At 47.1% G+C, this 19,667-nt stretch overlaps 1 protein-coding gene across 1 annotated transcript in view; it reads right to left on the bottom strand.

Moving 5' to 3' along the window:
• Window positions 1–11,862: 11,862 nt before the first annotated feature.
• Window positions 11,863–19,667, bottom strand: part of COPE (coatomer protein complex subunit epsilon) — a 39,512-nt gene continuing 31,707 nt past the window's right edge. Inside the window, exons 9-10 of the mRNA XM_030217327.1 lie at window positions 12,839–12,913; window positions 11,863–12,184 (exon numbers count right to left, since the gene is read on the bottom strand). Of these exons, the coding sequence (XP_030073187.1) occupies window positions 12,137–12,184; window positions 12,839–12,913 (123 nt within the window). The 3' untranslated portion in view covers window positions 11,863–12,136. The remainder of the gene's footprint in view (window positions 12,185–12,838; window positions 12,914–19,667) is intronic.

Raw genomic sequence — 19,667 nt, 5'->3', positions numbered from 1 at the left:
GCTACGGAACTGTGGGACCCTCCCGCCTTTTTTGCGCTTATTATGTAGTCCGTGATCGCGCTGTCTGACACTGGTCCGTCTTGCCATCCCTGTGTGTATAGGAAGGCGCTGACCCTCTGGTAGCCTGCTGTGTAAGTTGCCCATGTTCGTGGCGCCAAGGATTGTTTCAACAATTGCCAGGCCTCGGGGCTCCGAACTTCCATAGGTAGCTGGGCACCGGCTCTCCCTCCGCCGCGGCTTGTGGCGCCAGTTTCCGGAAATCTTCCCACTTTGAACGAGAAAGAGCGTCAGCAATTGGGTTACTAGCGCCTGGCACGTGTCTCACGCACCAATATGTTATTGAATATGCACAGCATGACTAGCTCGCGCGCTAGGTCCACCACTCACGGACAACGTGCGTTTTGCCTATTTAATATGTTGACTACTGCCCTGTTATCCGACCAAAAAACTACCCTCTTGTTGCGTAGTCCAGTGGCGTAGCCAGACTGCCAATTTTGGGTGGGCCTGAACCCAAAGTGGGTGGGCACAAAATTTTCTCTGTACCCCCCCCCCCCCCAGCAAAATGTAGTCACACTCAGATGCATTTGTCACACAGGGTAAAGTGCTGCTTTTCAGTGCATCAGATTTCAGACAATTTATTTAATAGCCTTAACACCCTTTTCAGCTTTCAGAGGCCAAAACCTCCTGCCTCAGGTCAGTATAATGCTGTTACAGTATCCTCTCCTGACCTAAGGAAGGAAGTATTGGTCTCTGAAACTTTATTAACACCATATTACTTTATCCTAAATTAAAAATAAAATTATTTTCTTTACCTTTGTTGTATGGCCATTTACTTTGTCTCATTGTGTCTCTAGATTCTGCTTTCTTTCGTTTAACTCTTCTGCCAGGGTTTCCTGGCCATTTGTCATTTTTCTCTCCTTTTTCTTTGCTTTCTTCAATATTTTTCTGCCTCTCTCTGTGTCCAGATTTAATTCATTCTTACTATCCATTCTTTAATTTCCTTCATCTACTTATGGCTTTTCATCTTTTTCTCACCCTTGTTCTCCCCATGCCCCTTCCTCTTATTCTCCAATCTTTCACTACTCCCCCTTTCCATGCAGCAGCTCTCCTCTTTCTCTCCCCATCCTTCCAGTGTCTCCCCATCCTTCCAATAGTCTCCCCTCTTTCTTTCTGCATCCTTCCATCCAGTGTCACCTCTTTCTCCCTACCCTTCCATCCAGCGTCTTCCCTCTTTCTCTCCCCATCCTTCCACCCATCTACCCTCTCTCCTGATCCTTCCATCTAATGTCTCTCTCCCTCCTTCTAACCAGTGTCTATCTCTCTACCCTTTTCTGTTCAGTGTCCCTTCTCTCTCCACATCCTTCCACTCTCCCCTTTTTCTCTGCATCCTTTCATCCATCTCCCCTCTTTCTCTGCCATCCTCCCATCTGTTTTCCCTCTTTCTCTCCCCATCCTCCGTTTTCCCTCTTTCTCTGCCATCCTGCCATCTGTTTTCCCTCGCTCTCCACATCCTTCCATTTTCCCTCTCTCTGCCATCCTCCCATCTGTTTTCCCTCTTTCTCTCCCCATCCTTCCATTTTCCCTCTTTCTCTGCCATCCTCCCATCTGTTTTCCCTCTTTCTCTGCCATCCTCCCATCTGTTTTCCCTCTTTCTCTCCCCATCCTTCCATTTTCCCTCTTTCTCCCCATCCTCCCATCTGTTTTCCCTCTTTCTCTCCCCATCCTCCCATCTGTTTTCCCTCTTTCTCTCCCCATCCTTCCATTTTCCCTCTTTCTCCCCATCCTGCCATCCATTTTCCCTCTCCCATTCAGGCCCACCAGCCCCAGCTCCCATTGCCGGCCACTGCTGCTTTTCCTGATGAGCAGCAGGGCTGGCGCTACAAAAAGAAGAAGCGCTCAGCTGACTGAGCTGAGCGCCAACGCGTCGCTAACCCGACGAAGAAAAAATGTTTTTAAAAAAACGCGGCACTGCAGGCAGCCTCGAAGCATTGGCTGCTGGCTCTGCAGGCTCCTTCCGTCTCTTACGTCACTGCCCCTGCTTCGCTACAGGGGCAGTGATGTAAGAGACGGGAGGAGCCTGCACAGAGCCAGCAGCCAATGCTTCGAGGCTGCGTGCAGTGCCGCGTTTTTTTTAAAACATTTTTTCTTGTTCTTATCGCCGCGTTGGCGCTCAGCTCAGTCAGCTCAGCGCTTCTTCTTTTTGTAGCGCCGCGCGCCGCTGCAATGGGAGCTGGCGCTGGGCGGGCCTGGGCTGGAATTGGGTGGGCCTGGGCCCACCCGTAGCTACGCCCCTGGCGTAGTCTGTCCCTCCAAATAGCTAACGCAACTACTATCAGGAATAGCTCAAGGAATGTGATGTTTCTAATAATGGGGTGTTCTTTCCAACTTGGTGGCCACACGTCCGCGCACCATTCGCCCTGGAAGTATATCCCGAAACCGATGCTGCCGGCCGCATCTGTATACAGCTGTAAGTCGGTATTGGATATGGGGGCGTCTAGCCAGACTACTCTGCCATTGAAATCTCTCAGGAACGTGTTCCACACTCTAAGGTCTTCTTTCATGGGCTTCGTCATCCTGATATGGTGTGAGGGCTTGCGCACTGTGGACATCGAGCTGGATAACCTGCGCAGGAACGTTCAACCCATAATGATCACTCTGCACGCAAAATTGAGGCTGCCAACTAATGATTGCATTTCCCGCAGGGTGACCTTTTCCGTAGTCAATGCTACGAGTGATTTCAGCTTTTCAATCTTATCCCATGGGATTCGTGATACCATGCAGCAGGAATCCAGCTCGATGCCCAGGAACTGTAGACATGTAGTTAGATCACGTTTTTTCACTCGCTAACGGTATACCGAATGATTTTGTTAACTGACAGAAATGAGTAAGTGTGCTCTGGCAAGCTAGGCTGGCTGCCGGTCCGACAAATAGGAAGTCGTCCAGGTAATGTATGATGTTCTTTCTCCCCTGAGGCTATCTCGACTACCCAATGCAAGAATGTGCTGAAGGTTTCGAATATAGAGCAGGACACTGAGCAACCCATGGGCATGCATTTATCGTAATAGTATTGCCCTTCAAACTTAAAACCTAGTATGGGGAAGTTGTCTGGGTGTACCGGTAGTAGCTGGAATGCTGACTCGATGTCCGCTTTGGCCATGAGTGCTCCCTGTCCTGCTTGCCTCAGTAGTTGTACAGCCATGTCAAAGGTGGCATATTGCACTGAGCTAGCCTCGGGGGGGAAGGAAATCGTTCACTGATCCACCCGCCGGGTAAGATAGATTGTGTATAAGCCTATATTTACCAGGCTCTTTCTTGGGAATGATTGCTAGCGGGGAGACTATGAACTTTTCGAAAGGCTGCTGGCCAAAGGGGCCCACTACTCTCCCCAAGCTTAATTCCTTAGTAATGCGCGGTCTGGCTTCCAGCCGCAAGTGCATTACTGAGGGGGAGTTCCTAGCAATTCTCCCTTGTTGTGTGCCGTAGTATGGCATTCTAAATCCATGTGCAAAACCCTCTTCGATATGTAATGCTTCCTTCCTGCGTAGGTATAATGCTAACCAAGGCCTCATGGCAGCTAGGTTAACCGGGGAAGGAGCTTTTACTCTGTTATGTGTGTCATATTTGTGCAGAGGTTCTATCAGGGGCCTTCTTAAGGCATTTGCTGGTAGGGTGTGGTGCACCGCATGAGGTACAAGCATGCTTGAATTTGCAGCTCGGTAAGGTACATGTGGCTCTGTTGAATTTCCAGCATGTTCCGTCTTGTGGACCAGCTGCTCTCCCTGCTCCGTGTAGCCCCCCAGGCCGAAAGGGTCTACCTTGTGTGCCAGCTACCGCTCCTCTGTTAGTCATAGTGTGCATCCACAGGTCTGCGTCTTTCCATCCCCACCCTAATGCAGAGTCACCATCCATCCTGTCTCTATATTCCTCGTCATATTTTAACCATCTGTACCCTTCGTAATCCCTATAGGCCAGCAATATGTTGTGGGCATATGCCAGCATCGGGCTAAATTGTTTGGGGTCGGCATGACCCGCAGCATCTATTACCCTGATGAATGCCAGTATCCAGTTAAATAACGTTCTTGGTGTGCTGCTGGCTCGTGTAACTGTATTTTCTTTTGAGTCTTTTCCCCTAATCTTACTCTTCTTTCTCCCCTCTAGTACCTGAAACATGTCGAAGTATTTTTTGTTCTTTATCTTTTTTCGGGTGGACTTGGGCACAAGCCTCCATATGTGCGGTAATGCTGCTAGGGGGGGGGTGGTCGTTCGTCCCTGGCTGTCGCTAATTCTGCGCTTCGTCGTCCCCATCCGATGAAGAGGAAGATGAGGACGACAAACTTGAGCTGCTCTCTGTGTCGGAGTCTCCTCGCCTACTCTTTTTCTTTCCTTTCCCTTTCTTTTTCTTCTTCGCTTTTTTGTCATTTGTATTCTTAGCCCCGCTAGCCAACACACCTTGGCCTGTGTTGGAGCCCTCTCTTTCATTGTGTGCGCCCTGCTCCCCTACCATCGCTGCATTGCTCCCTCCAGACAAGCCCGCTCTCTCCCCAGCATTCACCCCAACAGTTACATTCTCATGTGCGCTACCGGACGTACCTGCAGCATCCGGCATCTGCGTATCGTCTCTCTTAGCTGGGTCCTGTATCGGGTTACCCGGTTTAGTGTCCTCGTGACTAGGGTCTGGTTTGCCCGAGGCCACTGTGTGTTGGGCAGCACCTGTCGCCTGCCATGGCTGGTAAGGGGGGGGGCAAATCCTGGCCAAGCCCCATAGTATGGTGGTTGTTGGGGGTAGCCCCATCCCATACGGCCATGGAGGCGCGATCGTGCGCTGCCCTTTCCCCACTGGCCCCGAGCTCCCCGTCGCCTGATCCGCTAAGTTCTGAGGCATTGTCCATCCGGGGAAAGCTGGTGGGAACGGCCAACTTCCTGAAGTGGCTGCATCTTGCCTTCCTTTGGATTTCTTTTTCTTGTCTTTCTTGACTGCTATGGTGTCTTCGGTGGCGGCTGCTTTCTTGTTCGCTTGCTTCTTTTTGTCTGCAGTGCTCGGTGGTGGCGTCTCAGTTGTGTCGTACACTGTCTGCTCGACTTCCGGCGGGGGTGACGCGCTGTGTCCGTCCTCCGCTCTGACTTCCTGTGTGGGACGGGTTTCGATCGCCTCTGTACCTGCTTCCATTCTGATGGGGGAGGGAATGCAAGGTAGCCGACAGACAAGGATGTTTGCTCGTTGCTCTGCCTTTCTTTTGCGTGCTCCTGAGGTGGGGAAGAGGGGGAATTCCGACGGGATTGTAGGGGCCACGGGGCTCGAAACACTCAGGAGCCTGCCCGATGATAGGCGACGCCGGCCACTCGAATCCGCTCAGTCTGGGGACGTAATTCGCTCCGTCTGGATCGTACCTGGATGCAGGTGAGCTGCACCTGTGCACCTGGAGCCCGGACGTGAAAGAGGTTGTCCGGGCTCCTCCCCGGGGCTTTTAAGCCCCGTTTCCTCTCCTCCCTCTCTCAGCGGGGTGCCCTTCTTGCAGCGGGATCGAGCCCACCTTGCTCCTCCCAGGGCGCCCCGCTGGCACAAACGCGCATGTCACCTCGGTGCACGGCGCCATGTTATCTTCGGCTCCGTGCACCCGAGGGGGCACTACGCCTCTCTTTTCTGCACAAGCAGTCTGGCTCTGACAAGCAAATACTACAAGGTGGAGCAGCCTTCTCAAACCCGGGCCGTTCTTTCTTTTAATAAGGTTTGTTTCCCCCACTAAAATTATATAGTAACATAGTACATGACGGCTAAAAAAAAGACCTGCACGGTCCATCCAGTCTGCCCAACAAGATAAACTCATATGTGCTACTTTTTGTGTATACCTTACCTTGCTTTGTACCTGTCTTTTTCAGGGCACAGACCTACATGTCCGCCCACCACTATCCCCACCTCCCAACCACCAGCTCTGGCACAGACCATATAAGTCCGCCCAGCACCATCCCCACCTCCCAACCACCGGTCCCGCCTCCCACCACCGGCTCTGGCACAGACCGTATAAGTCTGCCCAGCACCATCCCCGCCTCCCGCCACTGGCTCTGCCACCCAATCTCGGCTAAGCTCCTTAGGATCCATTCCTTATGAACAGGATTCCTTTATGTTTATCCCACGCATGTTTGAATTCCGTTACCGTTTTCATTTCCACCACCTCCTGCGGGAGGGCATTCCAAGCATCCACTACTCTCTCTGTGAAAAAAATACTTCCTGACATTTTTCTTGAGTCTGCCCCCCTTCAATCTCATTTCATGTCCTCTCGTTCTACCGCCTTCGCATCTCCGGAAAAGGTTCGTTTGCGGATTAATACCTTTCAAATATTTGGACGTCTGTATCATATCACCCCTGTTTCTCCTTTCCTCCAGAGTATACATGTTCAGGTCAGCAAGTCTCTCCTCATAAGTCTTGTAACGCAAATCCCTTACCATTCTCGTAGCTTTTCTTTGCACAGCTTCAATTCTTTTTACATTCTTAGCAAGATACGGCCTCCAAAACTGAACACAATACTCCAGGTGGGGCCTCACCAACGATTTATACAGGGGCATCAACACCCCCTTTCTTTACTAGCATACAGGGCTATGAGAACAATCTACATTTTGGGAACTGCCAGGTACTTGCCCATGGTTAGCTAGACCTGACTTTTTGGGTGGGCCCAGAGCTAATATGGGTGGGCACTATGTAAATAGGTATGAGTAGTGTTTCTTGGGATACTACAATGCTGCCCAACAGCTGCCCCGCATCAATATAAACCACATACATACTCAATGGAAAAACCCCCAAAATTTGTTAATATAGTTACATTATGCCATATCAAACATGATCAGACATAAGTCTACAATAATGGCAAACATCTCAACACACATGACAGGATCTTCACTGGCTCCCTAACCATTTTCGCATCCTGTTCAAACTTCTTCTACTAACCTATAAATGTACTCACTCTGCTACTCCCCAGTATCTCTCCACACTCGTCCTTCCCTACACCCCTTCCCGTGCACTCCGTTCCCTGGATAAATCCTTCTTATCTGTTCCCTTCTCTGCTACTGCCAACTCCAGACTTCGCTCCTTCTGCCCTATGCCTGGAATAGACTTCCTGAGCCCCTACGTCTTGCCCCATCCTTGACCATCTTTAAATCTAGATTGAAAGCCCACCTCTTTAACATTGCTTTTGACTCGTAACCACTTGTATCCACTCGCCTCCACCTACCCTCCTCTTTCCTCTGCACATTAATTGATTTGTTTGCTTTATTTTTTGTCTACTAGATTGTAAGCTCTTTGAGCAGGGACTGTCTTTCTTCTATGTGCAGCGCTGCATACGCTTTGTAGCGCTATAGAAATGCTAAATAGTAGTAGTAATGTTACCCAACATCCTTCTGCTATTACTAAATGTATATTTTCTTATATATTTCTTACATTATTTGCTTGCTAAACTACTATCATGTTTTATCATTATCATGTTACCCAAGATCCTTCTGCTATTACTAAATGTATATTTTCTCATACATTTCCACTATTCATGATGTATTGTAAGCCACATTGAGCCTGCAAAGAGGTGGGAAAATGTGGGATACAAATGCAACAAAATAAATAAATCTTGCATTATAATCACAGCAATGACATATAACAATATATTCAAATTCTGGTAGCATCTCAATAATGACAATAAAATCCCATCACTGCCAGTAATTTGTGAAGTAACACTAAATCCTGCAAGGAAGCTTCTTAGAGCCTAAATTGCAAACTGTCAATAACAGTACCTTTAAAAAGGCAGCAGTGAATATACACAACAGCAATACACATCCCACTGGAAAAGCCAGAAAAGTCAGACCATAGATCCCCATACAAACTACATGCCAGCAGAAACGCTCACCTGCTCGGTCACATGCAGATCACATACCAACCCTCATCAGTTACAGAATAAAGGACCAAAAATTAGAAATTTTTTGATTTATTTTCTAAATTTCTATGCCACACTATCTGCAATTCTAAGCAGATCACAATTCAACACACATAATTTTAAAACATATTACAAAAAACAAAGACCTTCCCTTCTCTACCCCCCCACCCCCATCTATCCCAGCAGCCTGGTATCAGCCCTTCCTTTCTCTACCTTACCCCCCCCCCCAATCCATCCCTGTAGCCCAGTATCAATCCTTCCCTTCCCCACCATCCATCCCATAGCTAAGCATCAGGCCTATCCTACCACCCCACCTCTCCCTGTTGCCTAGTGTCAGCCCTGTCCTACTCCCTACCCATCCCCCTGGCATTAGATATAAGACTTTTTTAATGTTCTGGGTACTGCAGAACCCACCTCCACCGCACCAGTCCACCCAAAGAAAACTGCCTACACTTTTTTTTTCCATTTTAACCTAGCCACTGCAGAGACCATCCCCACCCAAAAACCCACCAACATGAGAAATAGACAACTTTTTAAAAATTAACCTGGGCACTATTAACATTTATTTTTGGTGAATTTCTGGGTGGGGGTGGGCTCTTCAATGCCTAGGGCAAAAGAGATATATTTAATGATTAAATATACCTTTTTTTTTTTTTGCTCTAGGCAGTGAAGAGTCCACCCCACCCAGAAGCCCACCACCAGAGCCATCCTTTTGGTTACAAGAGTAATCAAAATGCTTGCTGGGGGTGGGCTCTTCACTACCTAGGGCCAAAAAAAGGTATATTTTAATCATTAAATATACCTTTTTTGCCTTAGGCAGTGGTGATTACCCCACCCAGAAGCCCACCATCACCAGCAAGTATGAGTACAAACACATATCAATAAATACATGACACGTTAAAAAAATTTAAAAATACATATGTATTTATTATCTGGCTCCCATAGCTCTGTGGGGCCAAGGGGGGAGTGCTGTTGCTGTGATTGATTGACTCCCCAAAAGAACTGACTGAAAATCATAGACCCAGCCAGCAGGACAGGGCACAGCCTTTTACTGAGGGGAAAGAATTGGTCGTTTTGCTCTGTTCCCAACACATTTTCCTTCCTGAAACTTAAGTACAGCCCCCTGCTCCTCCCTCTCTGGTTTCAAGACTATTGTGTGCTGACCCCAGTGCAGCGTAGGGCTGATTCCAGTGGAGATGCCTTGAAACAGCTCCAGTTCCTGCTTGCTCTCGTGCTACCGTGACCTTTCCCATGCGGCGCTGCTTATGGCATGGCGCCATCGTGCTGTGCGCAACTGCACACTGTGGGCCCCGGCCAGGCTGGGGGGGGGGGGGGGGGTGAGACGGCAGTGTGGTGACGTGCGTGGTGCCGGCGTGCGTGCGAGGTTACATGCAGCCCGGCGTCTGGCCAAGGAGGAGCTGCCACAACAGGTGGGAGGTGGCTGAGCAGCCGGCCACAGGGGCTGATGGACCCAGACTGAGCATGACTTTTCTTCTGCTTAGGGCAAGTCATTGGAAGAGCCAGATTCTGCTGCTGCTGTTATTGCTTGACATTTTTCTTGAGTTGGTGGATAGTATTCTCCCTAGGGCAGGAACCTGACTTGCATTTTATTGTATGCTACAGGTATTGCATGTGCTGTCCTGTGTCTCTATTTATTTAGATTTTCCTCACACCTTTTTCAGTAGTAGCTCAAGGTGAGTTACATTCAGGCAGGTACTCTGGATATTTCTTTGTCCCAGGAGGGCTCACAATCTAAGTTTGTACCTGAGGCAATGGAGGGTTAAGTGACTTGGCCGAGATCACAAGGCCCAGAGGTGGGATTTGAACCGGCCACCTCTGGCTTGCAAGACCAGTGCTCTAACCACTAGGCCACTCCTCCACTCTATAACAGATTAGCCTAAACAGCACACTATACTATCATTTTCAGAATGGAAGACCCCCATAAGGAAGCAGAATTGGAAATGATCACATGGTCAGGCAGAACTTGAATTTTTTTTTTTTTGTCTATTATTGCTTGGCTTCAGTCTAGCTACAATTGGCCTTTCCAGCCCTCAGACCAACTTTAAAAGGAAAAAAAAGAGATGCATAAAACAGAATACTCATGCCTATCAAAATCACACAGTTCTAGTGAGCAGTGAAGTCTGACTACCTACCAGATAACAGAGCAAATACAATACTTAACTTTCCAATGAAACACTATTTTGTGTGTAGGTAGAGCTTGATCAAATAGCCATACCACACCTCAAGCAAAACTGTGAATCAGTGCTGGATGCAGTGAGTTTTTAAAGATGGCATGGGTCCCCCCCCCCCTTTTTTTTTTTTTTGTTACATTTGTACCCCGCACTTTCCCACTCATGGCAGGCTCAATGCGGCTTACATGGGGCAATGGAGGGTTAAGTGACTTGCCCAGAGTCACAAGGAGCTGCCTGTGCCTGAAGTGGGAATTGAACTCAGTTCCCCAGGACCAAAGTCCACCACCCTAACGACTAGGCCACTCCTCCACAAGCTCATGCGTTGCATTTAAAACAGTGCATTAAAAGTTACCACACTCCTATGGCGAGGCCACAGGTGGGCCCAGGCAACATTAATGTGGCTGGAGGGGATCCTCCAAACTCCTAGAAGGAGAGGTGTTTGGAGGATCCCTTCCTAGATTAGAGGGTAATAAACTTCACTCTCCCAATCCCCTGGTACCTTCTTTGCAAGCAGCAACACATTGCCCCTGTTCACATTGACCTAAGCCTTTTCTTTGGTGTAACTTCCTGTTCATGGGACCAGGAAGTTGCATCAGAGGGATGTCTTAGAGCTGGCCTGAGCAAGAGGGAGGGGGGGGGGGGAATAGAAGAAGAGATGTATGGTTGGGGGCAGGGTTGTCATGTTCACCCACTTTGGGCTCATGCCCACCCAAAATTAGGTTTCTGGCTACAGCCTGCCACCACCTCAGGGAAGTCCACCTTTAGCTAAACTGCTTATAACCCAGAATGAAAATCTCACATGACCATGGTCTCCCTCTTATGCCCAGTAGGAGGCAGTCTGACAGCAGCTTCACCCTCACCCTAGCAGTAAGGTCACAATGCCCACTGCTAGGTACCCCAAAACCCTTTTCCCCCAAGAAGAGATGAAAGGTTATTTGAGGATGAAAGAAAAGCTTCACACATTCTAATTCCCTCCTGCCAGCCTCAGGCTAGAGGGATATCAGATAATACTTAGCACCAGACCACTGTAAGGAGGTTGAAAAATAGAAGGGACTTGATTTTCTTTCTTTTTGTTTTCCCTCTCAAGCCATGAAATAGCCCCTCCATTGAAGGTGCTCACCTGGGAGCAGCACTAATCCAGAAGTCAGACAATGAGATACACACAATGCATTCATTTAGAATTCTAGCAACTGAGAAGTTCACCAAGGAAAAGCCCAGCAGAAACATTTTCAGCATGATCAATGATGTCTTGAGAATGGAGGATTTTGGAAAGACAAACTATGCTTTCATCCATCCATCCAGTGTCACAAATGCAAACCTGACTGAAGAAAAGGCCCGGAAATGTATAAAAAACACAAAACTATGGCCCCAGTACACAGGAATTCATCTTACACAACAGACAATGGCCAGTGTTTTCCCCAGGACCATTTGAGTGAACATACCACCCAGCTGATTTTACTGACCATCTGGCTAAATTAACAGAAAATGTTGTAATACTGCAGAGTACTTCCCCCATCCCCACCAGGCTGGCAAACATTTCTGGGGAGCACATTGATACTCCTTAACCACACCCTGTTATTAGGAAAACAATGTAGACATTAACCACTGGGGCAGACTCTGCATTTTTCACATATTAAGAAACCAAACCACTTTGGCTAGGACTCTCTCTGTAACACTTAGTAAAGAAAGTTCTGAGCTGGCCTTGCTGGGATAGATGAAGCAAATTCAAGGTCAGAGCACACAGCTACAGAACAATGTGTAAGGATCAAAGTCTTTATTCACTGGCCAGTAACATGCAACATGAGCACATTCTGAAAAGCACTAACAGTTAAAAATAATTTTCAGTTACTTGATAACAAAACATGGCCCCACTTCTATTGCTGGTCCTTGCTCTGTTCTTTATCCATATAATTTATCGGTTTCCACTTTATATACGGATCACCAAAGACAGCATTTATCACATGACTAAAGAGCCTTCCCATTTCTCCAGATATCACGGTCATCCATACAGCACCAGACCCTTACTGGTCTTCAAGCACTGGGTGCATACTGCAGAACCAGTCGATCAAATTCATTTTCCTGCAAATTAAACAAATAGCCATGATCTCCTGGCTAAAATACCAGGACAACACAGATTACAATAAAGCATGCAAGAGCTAAGATCCATTTTATGGAACCTGTGAGGAGTTCACGCTCCATCACAACTTGATCACCGATTTCCTGGTGGGACCAAGAAGGCAACACTTGTTGAGTGCAGATTTCACTGGGAACTGTGTCAAGACCACTGGTTTATTGAACATGGGCTCCTGCATGCAGGCCACACTTGTTAATCTTTAGACTCTTATGACCTGGATCAGACTGGAAGAGGTAGTGTGGTGTTAAACTCAAAAGTGTGAGTGATGCATGAGGTCAAATCTCAATTCTGCCACTGAATGTGTGACAACTCAATCTTCTTGTGCCTCAGCTTACCCAGCTTTAAATGTGGTGTTGATAATTTGGCTCTTTTGCTCCTTTGGAAGTTGTTGTTAATAGAAAGCAAATTTCTACCCAATAGGCAGCTGCGTTCATGTTTAAGAATTACACTCTCAATGAGCACCAACATCAAGTATGAACAAGGCTGACTTGCAAGGCCTGGAACTTGTTACCGGGTTTAACAGAGATAAATGTTATTCTCCCAGCCACAATATGGGAAGTTAGGGAAGCCTAATCAGGACCAAAAGACTGTCGTGTTACCTTTGATTGATACTCCTGGATAAACCGATGGTTTTTATGGGCATCTTTAAGTTGTGAGAGATAGCGGTTTGTAACCTAAGAAGAGAATGACAGGAAAGTTAATCAAAGGGTTGACCTGTTGTCCTGGAACTTGGGAAGGGAAAAAAAAAACAACTAAATGTGTTCACAAAACAACACAGTATCTTTGAACAATTGGCACCTCATGCCACCGACGTAAAATGCTACTCTGCCCTCTGATCATATTGCTCATTCTGCATTCTCCTAGCCCTAGCTGGCTCAAGGTGCAGAAGCATGAGATAAGATTCAAACTTAAGATCTTCTGCTCTCCAGCACATAGCAAGATGGAGTCAGTCCAGAGGGCGGCTACAAAATTAGTAAGCGGTCTTGAATGCAAAAATTATAAGGACAGGCTTATGAACCTCAACACGCATACGCTGGAAGAGAGGAGGGAGAAAGGAGACATGATAGAGATGTTTAAATATCTCAAGGGCATTTATATACAGGAAGAGAGCCTTTTTCAACTGAAGGAGAGCTCTGGAATGAGGGGGCAAATGATGAAGTTAAGAGGGAATAGGCTTAGGAGTAATCTAAGGAAGTACTATTTCACTGAGAGGGTGGTGGTGGTGTGGAATGGCCTGCCAGTGGAGGATGTGGAGTCAAGGACTGTTCCAGAATTTAAAAAGGCATGGGATAAGCATGTGGGATCGCTTAGGAAAAGGAAGAGTTAGGGGTTACAGAGGATGGGCTGACTGGATGGGTCATATGGCCTTTATCTGCCATCATGTTTCTATGTCATTACTTGACCATGGTACATACAGACCTCCCACATTCAGTGGGAGACTCCCGCTTTGGCAGGTCATCTCCCGCTGAGACACTGGGTCAGGGAATCGTTTTTTCCCCCCACACTAGCACCACTGCTGCTGCTTCTTCCGATTAGCAGCAGCGGTGACAAAACAACAACAACAAAAAAAGCAAGCACAGGGCCGCAGCAGCCTTCATACATGTGCTGTCGGTTTTGCCGGTCCTCTGCCCCCAGCAGGAAGTTGACGTCAGCAAGGGCAAAGGACCGGCACATCATAGCACATGCCTGAAGGCTGCTGCGGCCCCGCATTTGCTTTTTTTTTTTGTTGTTGTTGTTTTGTCACGGCCACTGCTGTTCATTCAGGAGAAGCAGTAGTGGCCAGGAAAGATACCAAGGGGAAGCAGGACAGGGAGGCAAGAGGTGCTGAATGGAAAGAGTAAAAGGGAGGAAAAAGATAGTAGAGTGGAGATGCTGGATGGAAGAGGGGTACAGAGAGAGAGAGATGAGTGGGAATGATGGGGAGAGAAAGTGGGGACATGAAAAAGGGCTGGAGAGAGAGAAGCTGCTGGGGAGAAAGGAGCGGAAAGAGGGAAGACACTGGATGGAAGGGTAGAGAGAGAGAGAGAGGGGACATGATGAATGGGAAAGGGTAGAGAGAGAGACACACACTGGATGGAAGCATTGGGAGAGGGCAGATGTTGGATTGAAGGATGGGGAGAGAAACAAGATGCTGGATGGAAGAGTAGGGAGAGAAAGAGGGGAGATGCTGGGTGGAAGGAAAGGGAGAGAGGGAGGGGACATGCTGAACGGAAAAGGGTAGAAAGACACTGGATGGAAGATCAGGAGAGAGGGTAATGGGTGGAAGAAAGGATGGGGAGAGAGAGGGGAGACGCCGGGTGGAAGGATACAGAGAGAAAGGGGGAGACACTGGAAGTATGGGGAGAGAGAGGGGACATGCTGAACGGAAACAGGTAGAGACACTGAATAAAAGGAAGGGGAGAGAGACAGACACTGGATGGAAGAAAGGATGGGGAGAGAAAGAGGGAAGAAGCTGGATGGAAGGGTAGGGAGAGAAAGAAGGGGTGCTGCTGGATGGAAAGGAGGAAAGGATAGTTAGTGAAAGACTGGAGAATAAGAGGAAGGGGCATGAGGAAAACAAGGGTGAGGAAAAGATAAAAAGCCATAGGTAGATGAAGTAAAAAGAGGGAAATTAAAGAATGGATAGTAAGAATGAATTAAATCTGGATAGAGAGGCAGAAAAATACACTGAAGAAAAGAAAAAGGAGAGAGAAAAATGACAAATGGACAGGAAACCTTTGCAAGAGAGTTAAGAGAAGACGAAAGAAAGCAGAATCAAGAGTCTGGGACCAACACAATTAGAAAAAGTAAGTGGCCAGACAACAAAGGAACAGAAAATAATTTTATTTTTTAATTTAGGATAAAGTAATGGGATAGGTGTGTTAATAAAGGTGGTTAATACATGCAAATAAAACAAAATAGAAAGTAAGGGGACACCTTTATATTGGAATGACTAATATATTTTTGATTAGCCTTCAGAGAACAGGTCAGGAGAGGATACCTAACAGCAGTATACTGTCCTGACCCGACCTGAGGCAGGAGGTTCTGGCCTCAGAAAGCTAATTGAAAAAGGTATTAGGCTAGTCCAATAAAAAGGTACTATCTTATTTTCCATTTTCAAGTACCTGAACCGAGCATATGCAGGAGAGCTGAAGCATGCTGCCAACTGCTGCACTGCTCAACTAACGTGGTAGGGGGTTCATGCAGTGGATCTCTTCAGCTAGCAGGGCTTGGGCATCTCCACCAGCAATTCAATCAGTGCCACAATTTTGAAGTGCACTTAAGACCTGTGGGGAATAGATGCTGGATAGGGGGTGCAATAGAGTGGACTGAAACACTCCCTCTTGGCCATCCCTGATGTCACTGGTGTAAATAAAATATTTTCTGGAATTGAGGTGTGCCAGGGGGTGGAGCCAAGGCAGAGTAGGGTGGGGCTGGGGCATGTACTAAAATCTCCCTCTCAGAAATCGGGACCCCCTTGGCAGTTCTGTACATGAGTAAAGGAGAATACAGAGAGCAAGGCCCCCCCCACCCATGTACATGTGATACCCTCTCTGAGTCACAACTGTCCCATAACAGTTTAGCCACCATCCTTAACACAAGTAGGCTGTTTTAGGACTGGATTCAGCTCAGGCCTTTTCCATGGTAGTTTGAAGCAAGTTATATTCTGGTAAAGTAGGTATCTTTGATTTTGTTACATTTGTACCCCGCGCTTTCCCACTCATGGCAGGCTCAATGCGGCTTACATGGGGCAAGGAGAAATTAGACCTTACCTGCTAATTTGCTTTCCTTTAATCCCTCCGGACCGGCCCAGGATTGGACTGATGGGTTGTGCTCGCCTTCCAGCAGGTTGGAGACTGAGAAAAAAACTCTGACTCTAGCGAGCCAATAGGAGCCCTGGTCACGTGACCCTAGCCTCAGTATTTGAATAACAAAGCAGAAAGAAGAACAAGACATTCTGTGCCCCAAGGAATTCCAGCAACCAGGGAACACTATTGAAAACGTGCTCTAATAAAGGCTCACCGACAACTCTCACCAGAGCAGCGGTATGGCCTCACTGTAATGGCTCACCACGTACCCTTACCAGAGCAGCGGTATGGCCATAACAGAAGATCAATGATTCTTTTTTTTGTCTAACTAACTAGCAAAAAACAGCTCTGCAAACAAATAAATAGAACATGCAAACCCAGACAGAAAACTGAAACAGGGAGGGGCCTGGGCCGGTCCGGAGGGATTAAAGGAAAGCAAATTAGCAGGTAAGGTCTAATTTCTCCTTCCTTAGCATCCCTCCGGACCGGCCCAGGATTGGACTGATGGGACATAACAAAGCAGTAGTTCTATGGGTGGGACCCCAGCAAGGCCGCAGTGAGTACCCGCGATGCAAAGACCGTCTCCTGCCAACAATGAACATCAATTCTGGAATGTATAGAAAAAAGAATGGAGAGAGGGCCAAGTCGCCGCCTTACAAATCTCTGCAGGAGGCATCAAGGAATACTCCGTGGATGATGCTGCCTGCGCTGTAGTGGAATGAGCATTACTAGCCTCCGGGACTGCCTTGCCTGCCGAGAGGTAGACTGAAGTTATCATCTCTTTAAAACCCCCTAGATAACGTAGGCTTAGAAGCCAAAAAAAACTCTTATGGTGAGCAGCAACAAGCAAAAGACAATCCGAGCGGCGAAAAACCTCAGTGACTGCGAGATATCGTTTAAGCACTCTCTTACCATGCAAAGCATGCAATGTCTACTGCTCGTGTGTACTACTACTTAACATTTCTAGAGCGCTACTAGGGTTACGCAGGGCTGTACAGATTAAGAAAAAAAGGACAGTCCCTGCTCCAAGGAGCTTACAATCTAATGGGCGAAATGTCGAGTAGGGTCAGTCCAGATTTCCTGAGACCAATCCCAGAACAGGAAGAAAACCGACTGTGACAGATGAAACTGAGAGAGAGAGAGAAGGACCACTTGCTCTTTAGAAAACTGTACAAATGGAGACCTGCAGGAAAAAACTTGCAACTCCGAAACTCTCGTAGCGGACGCAATAGACACCAAAAAACACTGCCTTTAGGGTTAAGTCTTTCAAAAAACAAGTTTGCCATGGTGCAAACGGAGGCCCCGTGAGAGCCGAAAACACCAGATTAAGGTCCCAACATGGAAAGATCGATCTGACCGGTGGCCGAAGGCTAACTCCTTTTAAGAAATGGGAAATGGGCGACATTGGGAAGACTACCCCCGACTTACCCCAAATCCGACCTATGAAGCCGGACAGAGCTGCCGCCTGCATTTTAAGTGAAGAAAGAGACAGTCGTTCCTCAAATCCTCGCTGCAGAAAAACATCTGAGCCACGGAAACTCGAAAAGGAGCAATCCCAGCATCTGCCCAGCAAGTCTCAAAAATTCTCCAGGTGCGAAAATAGCTGAGAGAGGTGGAGCGACGACGAGACCGAAGCACGGTGGAAATAAAAAGAAAAACCCCTATGATCTAAACGGGCTCGTTCAATAAACAAGTCGTAAGACAAAATCGAGCCGGGGAAAGTCGGCCCTTGAACCAGCAAGGACTTGTATAGCAGAAGTCGAAGAGAAGACATCACCTTCAGCCGCTGCAGATTCGCGTATCAAGAGCTTGAAGGCCAATCTGGGAGCACCAGAATTACTGGCTTCCCATGTTCCTCTATCTTTTGAAGGAAACGACCTAATAGAGGCTACGGAGGAAGTGCGTAAAGAAACTCAGAGGAACTTTGAGTTGAGTCTGTAAGCAAACAGATGGAAAACTGGAGTGCCCCAATGACGTACTAGCAACTAAAACGCATCGATTGCTGAGAGCGCATTCGCCTGGATCGAGCGTGCGACGACTGCGAAAGTCCGCTTGAATATTGGTCAACTCCTGCTATATGCGAGGCTGATATGGCAGTGAGATGAGCTTCTGCCCATACCAGGAAACACTCCGCCTCTTACCGGCACCCTGTTACCCTCTGCCGATTGATATAGGCTACTGCCGAGGCGTTGTCAAGAACTACCAGCCTTATAACCGGCAGAAAGACAAAAGAGCAGGAAACTACGCCTGTAAAGAAGATGCACTTGAAGAAAGAAAGAGGACCTGGATATAGTCAATCTGCAGTTGCCTGGCAGACCATGCAAAATGGGGGAAAGAATACTTGTCCCTTCCCAAAACCAAATTGATATTGTCTTGTAACAAGGTCCTATCCATTGTGAAATTAGTAGTCTAATCTTCCCCTAGTGCTCTTCCCAGGCCACCAAGCCACTGGGTGCCATTCACTGATAAATCATCAGTCCAACCAGAGATATGCTGGAGCCCAATATAGTGAACCCCCTTCCCCCAGGGTACCTCTTACAATTATCCCACGTAATAGAGAAATAAAGAGTTGCTATTTGTTTACAAGATTTCAAATATGAAATTTCTTAGAGCTGAGATTGAACAAGCTAAACTTTAACCTGCACATCTGTGTGGAAAACCGGCTTCAAAATTGGTGAATTGTGAGGGTTCCATAAGGGATGGGCAAACTCCTCTTACTGTTCTCATAGCACCTACATCCCATTAACCGTCTTGCGCTGTGCGTATTGCCCTGAAAAGTTGTACTTGCAGTAGCAAGGTCAGTGAAAACCAAAAGTATGGATCCACAATGCTTACACTTAATATAGTAGAAGTAACATTTTTTGAATGCCTCAAATTGTGTGGAGGCATAGGGCATTTTAAATAGAACACTTATAAGTGCTACAGGATTACTAGTTTTGTGGATCATTCTTGCCTGGAAATAAGTAGGCTAAAATACAATGCAGCTGACTAGAATGTCTTGAACCAGAGTACATTTTTTTTTCTCAGGCAGCATGCAGAGTTGAAGAGATGTGCAAAATTGTACCAGAAGACTGCTTTTAATTTTCATAGATCTAGAAGGCTGGTAGCATAGACCACAATAAGTTGCAGTTATACTGCTCAACAAAATCCCTCTGAGTATTTCAATCTGAAAACTAGTACAGAACTTCCCTCAACTGCCTATACCAGGATCCAAGGATACTTTTGCTGTTTGAATAAACAGAATTATGAGCATTTTGACATTCTGAGAAGGAGAGGGGAACAAAAGATGGCTTCAGCTTGAAGTAAAGTTGGAAATGTGCCAACAAATGAAGCATTGTGCACAGCCAGTGAATTGCCCAAAAACTATGCTCAATTGGTTTGCACCGAGCGGTTTATGAAAAAACAGTTTCTGTATTTTCTTTGTATTTAAAGATCTATGAACATGTAAAAAGAGTAGACTAGTATTACCGTTAAGACGTTGTAAACAGCTGTTGAAAGTAGCAGTGCTACTCTCCCTACTGTTCCTAAGCTTTCCTGTGGGAATGTCCAGTAAAATAATAATCTTGGGGGAGGGGAGGGGGAAGGAGGAGGAGAAGGGAAATGTGAGCTTTTGTTAAGATGCATTGAAAAGAAAAACAAT

Source organism: Microcaecilia unicolor, chromosome 11, assembly GCF_901765095.1.
Source record: "Microcaecilia unicolor chromosome 11, aMicUni1.1, whole genome shotgun sequence".
Classification (NCBI taxonomy): Eukaryota; Metazoa; Chordata; class Amphibia; order Gymnophiona; family Siphonopidae; genus Microcaecilia; species Microcaecilia unicolor.
This window is presented reverse-complemented; position numbering and strand designations above follow the sequence as displayed.